The sequence below is a fragment of the Chanodichthys erythropterus genome, chromosome 9 (assembly GCF_024489055.1).
Source record: "Chanodichthys erythropterus isolate Z2021 chromosome 9, ASM2448905v1, whole genome shotgun sequence".
Classification (NCBI taxonomy): domain Eukaryota; kingdom Metazoa; phylum Chordata; class Actinopteri; order Cypriniformes; family Xenocyprididae; genus Chanodichthys; species Chanodichthys erythropterus.
In genome coordinates, this window is record NC_090229.1 from 38699524 (window position 1) to 38712310 (window position 12787).

General features: G+C 39.3%; 1 protein-coding gene across 3 annotated transcripts in view; it reads right to left on the reverse strand.

Moving 5' to 3' along the window:
• Window positions 1-12787, reverse strand: part of mib2 (MIB E3 ubiquitin protein ligase 2) — a 79557-nt gene that overhangs the window by 29365 nt on the left and 37405 nt on the right. For all 3 annotated transcript variants that reach the window (XM_067395551.1, XM_067395552.1, XM_067395550.1), the window contains exons 2-4: window positions 12070-12453; window positions 9319-9490; window positions 1168-1274 (exon numbers count right to left, since the gene is read on the reverse strand). In XM_067395551.1, coding sequence (XP_067251652.1) covers window positions 1168-1274; window positions 9319-9490; window positions 12070-12453 — 663 coding nt within the window. The remainder of the gene's footprint in view (window positions 1-1167; window positions 1275-9318; window positions 9491-12069; window positions 12454-12787) is intronic.

Sequence of the window (12787 nt, forward strand, 5' to 3'; positions counted from 1 at the left end):
TATTGTCCAAAACCCGTTTCTCAAAGGGCGTTTCCAAACTTCTTCTAGTTAAAACTAATTAAACTAATTAAAAGGTCTTATATTAATACATATTTTAAAATAGGTAGAATGTTGATTTCGCTGCATGTCAAGTGTGAAGAGAGCCAGAGCTGATGTGTGTGTAACTGCAGCGATGCTGTTATGACAATTCATATCAATACTTAACCTGAACAAAGCCAATATTTCACTTTTCATGATGAAAGGATACTTAAACAACAAGAATACAAGTGAACACGCTCGAAAAGCTATGCCAAATACAAGTGAACAGGTCAATCTCACAAAACATGTCAAGATTTACCCCAAAATCACATATGTTGTGTTTCAATTTGTCCCCATTTTAAAAGGTTCTCTCAATACAACAATCACAATGTGTGTTTTATTTATTTGTTTATTTGTAAATGTAGGCCATCACAAATCTTAATGGTCTTAACATGATTTCTTCTTTCTTTCTCTGTTGATTTTGGGGTTAAATATGACCTGGAGCGTTGTCAGATTCATCCACACTTCTGCTACAGCATCTAATAATGACCATCACCAACTAACACATGTGGTCCACAACAACTAACCAACACTACACAGCGAGGACACGTGAAACATGTGGTCAGATCACACACAACACAGAAAGAAGAACCACACTGTCTCGCAGACTTCTAGTGAGGATCAATCGATGCACATTTTGACTCATTCATCATTGCAGTGAAAACACAGTTCATGAGAACATATGCAAGAGGAAGCAGCACAACAGATGATAACAACATGACATGAGCTCAAACATGCGGTCTCGTATGCTATCAATGAAAAAAGCAGTAAAGTGACTTTCCTTTCTGAAACCAAAGACCCTGATTCATTTATTCAAAGGTAGGCCTGTCACAGTTATTGATTCATCGTACGGTCGTAAAATCAGTTTCAAACCAACTGTAGGGCCTACTATACAGTATGCAGTTTCAGAGGAAGCACTGAACTCTTCTGAAGTTCTGCTTATGTGTTTCTATACGCTCCACAGACGCTGCATTTATTGAACCCAGAACATTCCCTTAAGCCTTTGAGATGAAGCTGATCAAGTTCACAAATGTAAATGAATGAAATGAACACGGTCCATGATCAGAGGTGTTAGCGAGAGCGTCTCACCGTCTTGGTTGCCCCAGTCCCAGTCGGGTCCCCGGACCACCTTCACACCCTGGAAGATTCCCTTCAGGATGATTCTGGACAGGTTCTGCCTCGGCGTCAAGCTCACTCTGAGTTTGAGAGAAGAAAGAAACTTCAAGATCTGATCTTTATCATCTACTTAAGCTCATTTTTCACAATGAAGAATGTGTTTAACCGAACAGTTGATGGTCCCCAGTGACTTCCATAGTATTTTTAAATTTTTTTACATTATTTTTTAAATATATTTTTTGCATTCAAATTCATACAGGTTTACACTCTTCCGTTTACATGAAATTTTCATTTTTCAGATTTTTGACATATGCACAGCGCAAATGTTAACCTCACATACAGTCTGTGTTACTGTTTTAATCTACTTGCATCAACTGCAAAAAAAAAAACATTTTTATTGATGTTTCAGATGTCTTCATTTTAATGTTCTCAACCATCAATATACTGCATTATAGTCATGTTGCACAGCGTTGTAAACATGATCTCGGTTTCTTCAGCAGCCCAAAACCGTGATGAACTCTTTAACGCTACGTTGATGAATCTATGCATGAAAACGTTTGTCACAAGAACGTTTGTCACATAGATGCCAGTCTTTACATGCCTGTTTATTAAGATTAAAATCTGTGATCCACAGGGATCTCTTTATCCATACAAAACACTCAAGTGTGTAATATAAATCTCCTGATTTTGTTCTGACAGCTGAGGGACTAAATGGCTCAAAAACTGCCTTCTCTTTCTGTGTGGAACAACACTGGACCTTCATGAAGATCTAATGTTTGATATTGTCAAGCGAAATATCCGTCCTCATTGGAGATATAAGCAAGGGAATATGATATGGACTCAGCGTATGCTTAAGTAACTTCGTTTGGACGCATTATTATCGCTAACTGTATTATTTAGTACCCAATGTAATTTAAATCCATATAATTTTCAGTGTTTCTATTAATCACTGCATTTATTTATTAAGTGAGATGAGTAAAGAGCATCTGTTGTGTAAATCATTATCTGTCTGGTGTCTATAAGCAGCACAAACAGTATTTTAAAAAAAAAAAAAAACAGTTTAATGCAGCTAAGTTAACGAGAGTTAAAAATGTAAATTAATTGCGATCTTTTTACAGCCCTAAAAGATAATTGTTGCATATGTAGTGATCATATTGAAAATAGCATTTATGGAGATAAATTATAGCCTATCACAGGGCAAAGGTGTGAATATTCACAAGGCATTTTATGGAAACAACTCTAATCGTAGCAACATGCAACCTGTCGATTATGAGCTTAATTGCATCAGTTTGATGGAAGTATTGCATTTACATGAAAATATTGCCTAAATCTTATTTTTAATGGCATTATGAGAGTGCATGTAAATCCATCCACCTATTTTTATACAAATTTTAGGTTAAAAACACTGGATGCAAACACAAAGATATGCATAAATTCTAAAAATGCACATAAAAACACGTATGCACTCAACTGAGGCAGCAATTTTTTATCTGATAAGAAAAACACCAGCATCTGAACGCAAGATCACATGACAGTGTTTGTGTTTCGTCTGACGCTGTGAGACCAACTCATTTATGACGGAGGAAAAAGAGCATGACTGCAGCAACTTACATTTGATATTTTGCACCAGTTTCCCAGGAAGTGATGATTTTTTTCTCTTGAACACATGGGACGGAAACGCTGATTTATTCACAAATGTTTTATGTGATACCCTGCAGAAATCTCAATTTGTTTCACAAAATAATGCTTCGTAGAGTCTTTTATCAAGACTGATGGCTGCTAATAATTATTATTTTTTTTTTTTAAATGAACATCGTAATTAAACTAAATCGTACTGAATAGTAAATGCAAATGCACTTAAATTCAATGGACTGGAAAATTACTTAGAGAAAGAAACATCACTACTTTTATTTTTAGGTATATGCATTTAAATTGTGGAGACGTTTTTTTTTAAATGGTAATCACTTGTGAAATCTCTTAAAACAAAATGAAAATTGACAATTCAGATGCTTTTCACAATACAAGCAGATAAAAAGAGCAATCGTAACATTCAAAAGAATCACAATCAGCTCAACTAATGATAGCACTAGTTCTTGCGAATGGTTTCCACATGCACTGGTACAAATGAATCAATGAATTGTAAGATAAAAGCATCTGCCAAATGCATAAAAGTAAAGGTAACCCTATCTCCTCCGCCTGGAGCTAATGACAGACTAAAGACAGTGTTTAACCAAACAATGTCAAAACCACTGATTACACATTCACTGAGAGCGATGAGAAGACTTTTACTGTGAGACAATACTGTAGTTCATTGTTTCTCAGGACATTAGATGCTGTACAAGAGCAGCACAATTGGAAACACATGCTCTGAACACAGCTAATGACAGACAGACGGTCTTGTGTCAACAAACTAAAGCAGACTTGGGAACTCTTCAAGACGAGAAAGATCCTTTAAACTAAACACAATGGAATAACGGCACATACCTTATAGTAAAGATCTGATCTGATCGGGGAGCAAAGGAACTGCCTATTCCCATAATTCAACCATCAACGCTTCCTCCTCAGCTGGAACTATTCCTTTAACTCCAGAAGATTCATTGATCAAGAGGAAGTGGAGTCAACTATCTTTGCTCTGGTTTGGCTGTTTTTCCCCTTCTCATTTTCTCTTAAAATCAGGTGTACGGAGCAGTAGCGCCGCGTTTCTCCTTGCGCGCAGTCTCTCGCCATATGGCACCACCTGAACCACTCGAAGGCTTAAAACAGAATCAGGTAAATCTCTAAGTAGTCTGCCGCTCTCAGGTGGGTGCCCAAGATCAAAGGTAAGACGTAATCCACAGACAGTTTGTGTGACGCTGTGTGTGTGTGTGCACGCAACGGAAACGGAAAATCTTTAAACTTTAAAGGGAACCTATAACATCCCTTTCACAAGATGTCTCTGGAGTCTCCAGAATGTGTGTGTGAAGTTTCAGCTCAAAATCCCCCACAGATCATTTATTATAGCTTGTCAAATTTGCCCCTATTTGGGTGTGAGCAAAAACACGCCATTTGTGTTTCCTTTAAATGCAAATGAGCTGCTGCTCCAGAAGAGGGCGGAGCTTTAACAGCTCAACACCAACAAAGCAGGAGAATCTCACGCAGCCAAAATGAGGAAAGTGTTCAGCCTTACATTGTTCAAACCGGAGTCGACACTGATGGAGAGACTCAGGAAGAAGTTACAACTTTTAGACGTTTCTGAATGGTTAGTGGATAAATTGATGTAGTTGCTGTGGAGTTGATTCAACTCATCCACTAGCATGTGCCGTCATGTTCATCTTGATGACGCCCACTATACATACTGTACTTGTTTGCCAAACAGAGCCATGCACACCAGACTAACGTTTACGATTGCTATCAAATGCTAATATTTTTTCCAAATTCAAGCTATTCAAGCTAACGAGACTCTAAATAGTGTTCAGTGCTCGTCTGTGCAGCATCGACAGAACAGTTAGCATGCTTTGATCCAACTTTTGCCACGGCGTTAGAACTGGTACACCGTTTTCACTTGCGAAAACAAAAGGGCGCCACCGTGGATGGAAACGTGCAGATTAAGGGGCGGTAATATTATAATAAGATCCCCTTCCTACATCACAAGGGGAGTGAAATCTGAGCGGCTCGTTTTTTCACATGCTTGCAGAGAAAGACTTGCCAAAATAAAGTTACTGGGTTGTCCACGTTTTCTGGGTTGGTAGATGCAAATAACAGCAAAAGCATTGTCAAACGTCAGTGAAACGAGTCTATAGTTCATGTGATGATTTACACTGGAGTTCCTCCTCACCCACTAAAAATCGGTTGGTTACTGCAAAACTGATTGAGAAAGCTTGAGTTCTCTAGCATTATTTGTTTGCACATGGCAAGGTTTTGCTCATTTGTTATCGACTGCAGTGACATATCACTATTTCAGCTGTTATTCATCAGTGATGCTGCTCTGCTGTGTGTCAAACGGTAGTCAGAGATCAAGGTCAGTCCTCTTTTAGCCTGTTGACACAGAAACTTGAGTAATCCACTGCCAGATGCAGCTAACATCATGATCACACTACTGACAACCGCCGTATGAAACATATTCAGTCAGCAATCTGTGCATTTGGTAATATTTTACAATAAGGTCTTATTTGTTAACAGTAGAAAATGCATGAACTAACAATGAACAATATATTATCATTTGTTAATTAAATGTTCATGTCCCAGCGCCTGAAACAAGTGCATGGTTTATTTTAATGGTGTCCTGGATCATGTCAGAGTTTGTTCGGAGCATTTTGTTTTGTCAGCGAAGCACAGTGTAATGGAGAGTTTGCAAAGAAACTTGTTGAAAGATGAGGCAGTCAGCAGTATTGGATCTGACAGCAGCTGCATCAAAAACCGTGAGTAAATGATTTCATAATGTTTTGTCTATAAATGACGGTTTTATATGGATGATGTATTCAAAACACTTACTCATGTGCAATAGCAAGTGGGCATTGATAGTGTTTCCTATGCAGTGATGTTAGCCAATCATAACAGTGGCCATTTACTGACAAGCCTTAAAGCCCTAAAAACTGATAATTTCAGACAGAGGGTCAAGAATGAAGGCGAAAAAATTTTTTTTTCTGGGGTTTTCAGGGGTTTGATATGTGATGTACTTTGACCCTTTGGGTAGGGACATTCATTCTGATCACTTTCTATGTTCCACTCGGCTCACGTTAATATTAAACATGATGTAAAATTAGTACAGCCTTCTGTCTGTACCGCACTGACTTGTTTGCTCACTGTTTTGCTATTATTCTCACGCTTCGATTCGTTCACTAAGCTGAACAACCAATCAGTCTTCTCTCGCTCTCGCCCAATGGCCCGACGCTGATTCTACATGCTGAATCAGCCCAAAAAAACCTGACGGCGTCCATCTACAGCCAACGTGCAGAACACACCCGGAAAACTTAGGTGGCTGATGGTTAAAAACTGTCCAACGTTGCCCAACGGCCGATCGTTGGCCGATCGGGCTTTAAACTCATACCTTAGGTCTTTAGTGACCAGGGACAACCTTCTTAGTATTCCTCAATCTATTCATTATAAACAATAAAACAACATAAAAGAATGTCTGTTTTACAATGTAAAAACTGTATAGGGTCGCTAGTGACCCGAGGAATGTAATAGTGTAAGTACTATCTCCGATGACTCAATAAGTGCAATTCACCTTTATTCCTCATGGTGGAGATGTCTGATACACAATTATGACGTGATGTTTCGCTCATAATTACCGCAGGCATAAAACTGAAGATTACACGAGTATCACCAGCAAAACTTGAAATAGCTCGGCGATTTACTGCAGATTAAGTTCTGACCGCAATCAAATGTCACTGATGGTGGATCTGGTGAAGAAGCTGTCAGTGATCAAAATATTGATTTTTAAAGACAATGAAATGATGAGAATGTGGTTGAGATGGAGAATATAAGTCAGATGCTGAATGTACTGGAGAAATGAGCTCAGACGATGACACTGATGATGGGAAAAACATCTGCTCAAATTTAACCCTTCAAAGATCGAAAAGGTAACAAAATATGCTTTATTTTGTTCTTTTGTAAATGTTATTAAAATATCAGGAGAGTTTTATATTATTGCGGTAGTTTGAGATCCATCCATGTTAGATATACTGTAGATCCGGGTCACTAAAGACCCGAATATGTAATAATGATTGGTGAAATATTAATACGTTAATCTTAAAAACTCAGATCAAGTGTAAGGGTAAAGGTGTGCTGCTACTTTGCTAACTTTGACTAGTTCTGTGCAAAATGATGATAGGTATTGTGGCGATTATATACGAGGCCCTATTTTAACGATCTAAGCGCATGGTCTAAAGTGAACAGTGCGAATGCATTTAGGGCATATCCGAATCCACTTTTACTAGTTTAATGACAGGCAAAATGGTCATCTAATAGGGTTGTCCCTATTCTCTTAATGACTCATGGCTGTGTTTTGGGGAGTAACGTGCAATAAACCAATCATCTCCCATTCCCTTTAAAAGCCAAATGCATTTAAAGAACGTGATACAGGATGTGAAAATAACTGTGCCGGGCTAAAACTAGCAAAAAACACTTGCGTCACACATTGCGGCAGGTGTACGATAGGGTCCAAAGTGTCGATCGTCATAATGTATACCGCGGTACACCTGTTCTTCCCCTATAAAGCTTAGGCTTTGTTGGCATGGTGGTGTTGCTTGCTCCTGGTTGCTTTGTTCTTGATTTGGTCTTTGTTTATTTTGACTTCGTTATTAATTTAAACTCGGTTCTGTCTGATGCTTTGATTGTTCATGTGCCTGACAGAAATTGTGTTTGGTTTTGTTGATTTCTCGTTCTATATATTTTTCTATTTATGTTCATAAATCTCTTTTGTTGCAACCATACCAACCTGACTATGTCCTCCATTTCATTTGTTGTGACAATATTAAAAGCGGGATGTGTATGATGTTAAAAAGACTTATTAAGCACAATAAGTCGTGAAAAAATAACTCAATGATTGACTAGTGCGCTGACTGACAAGACGCTCGATGCGCGCACAGCATGTGATCACGAGTTCAGTTCTCTTTTGTGGCTTATTGCACTTGAATTGTCAAATACACACATGATTATATCAAAACACGCATCATGTGGAGTATTCATGTAAACAGTCTGTGACCTCAGACCTCATGACCTCTTTGCGTGTGTGTTGAGGACTGGCGTACTGTAACAGGATCAGTCATGTCTCCAGGGCTGTTGTGTGTCGTGTTTGACACGAGAAAGATTACAGACGACAACGTGACAGAAGCTAACTAGTCGCTGCCTTAGCCGATTAACAAGTTAGGCTGTTTTGTTCCGTGCTTTGGGAAACATATGTGAGGCCATATGCTGAACTGTGTCCTAACACAAAAACACACGTTACCTCAGACTACACATGACTTCTGACAGAGAGCGCTTCCAGCAGGAATATCACCCATCCATCTTCATGTTCAAGCAGTAAAATCTGTGTCTAATGCTTCATATTTGTCTCATATTTCATTAAAACATTCAGGAGCGGGCGAGAGTTTGCACAGCGTGAGCTGAGAAGTTTTATTCTGCGCTGTATGAAGTGTGATCAGAGAGACGTTCTCCTGCGACACACAATCCAATTCAAAACACTAATCTCATATGCAGCCCTTTATCACAAATAAATCCTATTAACATCCTACCTGGAAAAACAAGGCCATCAGCAGTTCATAATTTCACCTGTTAGTTTCTATGTTGCCTTTTTAGCAGCTTTTTATTCTGTTGTGGGAAAAACTGATGGAACCATATGACCAGCCCTTTTGAAATGGAAGTGGAAGTTGTTCTTTTCTCCTCTATTGTGTCGTGTATCCGAGTGAAACGCTTCTGGAATAAGAACAAATGTAGGGCGGGGCTTGATTTTGTCTGCGGGGAATTGATTGGATGGTTGTGGTTTGCTATTGGTTGATCTCATGTGAGTGACAGGTTGCCCCGCCCTCGTCATCAGAGAAGAGAAGAGATGCTGCAAGAGGGAGGAGAAGATATTTCTCTGTGAGTGTGTGTGTGTGTGAGAGAGAGTAATGGTCTACAACACACACACACACACACTGAAAATGAACCAGTGTGTTTAAAAGCAAAACTCATATTTTTGTTAAAGCACTAAATAAGTTTGTAACTAATGTCATTTCTGTGAGTGAAGTTAATCCACAGACCGTTACATCATATCTATTACTGCAATCAATGAGCATCAACGGTCAATAATAGATATAAACAGCTTTGTGATGCTGATGCATGGTTTTAATCACTCATACGTTTATTCTGGTGTCGTACAGCTGCTGAACAGACTTCCATTACTGTACACACATTCGTTTTGAGGGACACATTATTAGGTCACATATGCTTGCAGCATTCTCAAAAGTGTGTTTCCCACAGAAAATAAAACAGAGCTTCTGCTTACGAGAGTCTGTAGAGCTGATGTTTCATGTTTCTACGAGAACGAGAGCAGTGGGCTGACATTTAGACAGCGCTAGCGGGAACTGCGACAGGTTTGTGGTTTAGTGGTGCAGAAGAGTGATGCGGACAGAAGACGGATGGAGAGAAGGAGGAGAAACTCACGGTTGTGAATGCGCCGTCTCGTAGCGCTCGAAGGCGTGCGTCAGGTCGTGCTTGTTGTTCATGTAACACTGAGTGCACAGGTCGTAATCGAAACACACCTTACACTTCCAACGCATTCCCATAATGCCGTGCTTCTTACAACTGTCACAAATGATATTTGAATGTCGGACACCTAAGAGGAAGAAAGGAAAAATGGAAAATCAGCACGTCTAATCCAAGAAAGGGTCGTCAGCATGTAGTAACGTCAATCTCTGAACCGGCTTTTCACTGTAAAAAAAAATGTTTCAGCTAAAAAACTTAACAGTATTTAACTATAAGAAATGACATTCATTTGACTTTTTCACCAAATATAGTAACATTTTTATATTCTTTTAGTATTCAAATGAATTAAGATCATTTTAGAGCGAGTCTTTACATTTGTTTGCATCTCTGTTTTGCTGAGGCTTTCCCTCCATTAATCAGAAACGCATCATGTGAGGCAGATTTTAATGATGCGGCAAATCATTTCAGTTTAGCATTAAGCGTGTCCTTATAAACATGACGAAGAGACGAATCTTATACATAGGACTGCAATGCAATGCACTCATCTGAGAGAAACACAATCACTTCAGAGATGAACAGAAGTGTGGTGCAACTATTTAAGCCGATTTAATCCTGCAGATCCACACACGCACTACACACCACCACCAGCTGAGGGAGTAAATGACCGCCTGTGTGCTCCTGTAACACCTGTTTTACTCTGGTAACGCACAATGACAGTAGCAGTGAACAGAAAAGCACATTTCCTTTCAATAAAACAACAATATAGCATTAGATCATAGATTTGTTTTGCTCTTTTATGTATATATTCCTCTATGACAATAGTATCAGATTTAATCTAAAAAATATGAAGTGAATTAAAATAATAATTATCACACTTTTTGTTTTCTACACAACAAAAGAAATACCAAAGCAAGGGCATGGGAACAGGGGTGCTGCTTTTTTCTCAGGTTTATAAACACAACACAGTGAAGAGATACGATCATTTATACGATAAACTAAACTTTAATTTAGGCTTTTATTTACATGTAAACAAAGAATGGTGAACATGGAAGCTTGTGTGTGTGTGTCATACGCTTGAACAAACCTCAGTGGTTCTCGTGCATCACAAACACGTTCAGCTTCTGTGTTTACTGTATGTCTAAATTAAATTGTTTTATGTGATTCATACTAACATTAACACACACATCAGGTTTGTTAAACTGAAGATGAAGCATGATTGCTTGACGCGTGTTACGCAGCACGTTTGAGCTTCTGCTTATGTTCAGGTGATCAAAGTTTGTATGTGAATAAAAGGCTTAATTCAGTCTGTCTATCGTATAAAGCAGTCGAGTCTCTTCAGAAAATTTGGACTAAACCGGTTAATTCACTTTTTGAAGTGTCAAAGTGGTAACTGAGATTTCATTCATCTCTGAGATTTCATTAAAATATCTTCATTTGTGTTTTGAAGATGAAGAAAGTCTTACAGGTTTGGAACGACATGAGGGTGACAGAATTTTAATTTATGGCTGAACTAACCCTTTCAAAAACTTTTTTACTAACCATGCATAAGTCATTTTCCAAAAATACAAACTGTTACAGTCATGATACTCACATTTTATTGTAGCACAGTTTGAGCTGAATATAGTGTAATCAGACTTCAGCCATGAAAATGTTATAAGTAACAGAAATAAGCACATGTCAGCACAAATGTCAGGGCATGTCAAACTTCTCCAGGGCCCAAAAAACACCTAAGACCCCGGAGGGTTTGAGCAAAAGTCATCAAAACAATTTATACCCGTATAAGTAGAAGTACTTAATTTCTGTCATTAATTACTCACCCTCATGTCGTTCCACACCCGTAAGACCTTCGTTCATCTTCAGAACACAAATTAAGATATTTTTGATGAAATCCGATGGCTCAGTGAGGCCTGCATAGCCAGCAATGACACTTCCTCTCTCAAGATCCATTAATGTACTAAAAACATATTTAAATCAGTTCATGTGAGTACAGTGGTTCAATGTTAATATTATGAAGCCACGAGAATATTTTTGTTGCAACAAAAAAACAAAATAACGACTTATATAGTGATGGCCGATTTCAAAACACTGCTTCATGAAGCTTCGGAGCATAAATTAATCAGTGTGTCGAATCATGATTTGGATCACATGTCAAACCGCCAATCTGCTGAAATCACGTGACTTTGGCGCTCCGAATCATGATTCGATACACTGATTCATAACGCTCCGAAGCTTCCTGAAGCAGTGTTTTGAAATCAGCCATCACTAAATAAGTCGTTATTTAGTTTTTTTGGCGCACCAAAAATATTCTCATCGCTTTATAATATTAATATTGAACCACTGTACTCACATGAACTGATTTAAATATGTTTTTAGTACATTAATGGATCTTGAGAGAAGAAATGTCATTACTCAGGCCTCACTGAGGCATCGGATTTCATCAAAAATATCTTAATTTGTGTTCTGAAGATGAACAAAGGTCTTACGGGTGTGGAACGACATGAGGGCGAGTAATTAATGACAGAAATTTCATTTTTGGGTGAACTAACCCTTTAAGTGTAGTAACAAAGGATTTGTACCTCTGGTACCTGAATAAGGTAATCATTTATTCTATATATCAAAGTAGGGTTTTCCATTCAAGCCGCTGCAAAAGCCGTCATACTGTTTTAGCAAGGCTGTCTCGATGAACTGGAAGAGAGTATTTGGCCTCACCTATCTGTGCGTTGTCATACAGAAGCAGGTCGTATGCGCCCTGGTAGCCGGTGCGGTAGTTTGTCCGAGTTCCGCTGTCCCACTGCACAACCACAGTTTTGTCGGGTGTGGTGGTGCTGCCCTGCCGGCCGATCTCCACCACCGTGCCAATGTGCCCCTCTCCTTCATCCTGGTTTCCCCATTTCCAGTCCACGCCGCGGACCACGCGCATGCCCACCTCCATGCTGCCGCGCGCTGGCTGGCTGCCGTGTCCTGCTTCGCTATGCTTCCGGTGAGCTCGCGTGACGGGGGCCGCGGGGACGGCAGCGCTCGCTGCTTGGGGTCGAGGCGCTGGGAGCGGAAGGGATCCGAGTAGGGGAGTCTCTGGAGACAGATCAGGGGTGACTGAAACGACAAAGAAACCTCACCTTTACAAACACACATAAACCAGGACTGAGTTCCCTCCTGTTTCATGAGCTTATCAAGTCAAGCTCAATTTATTTGCGTAGCACTTTTCACACATGCTTTACAGAAGGTCATGCTGTTGTGTCTGTCTGCAATCACTGTCTCTGCTCACCACGTGCAAAAGACACAAATGGCTGAGAACTGACGCTAAGGTCAGGTGATGCTCTAATAATGATACAAGTTAAGCTCATATTTGTGTCGTTCTTGCTTCTATCTACACCAGCGCTCAAAAGTTTGGGATCGGTAAGATTTTTAATGTTTTTAAAAGAAGTTT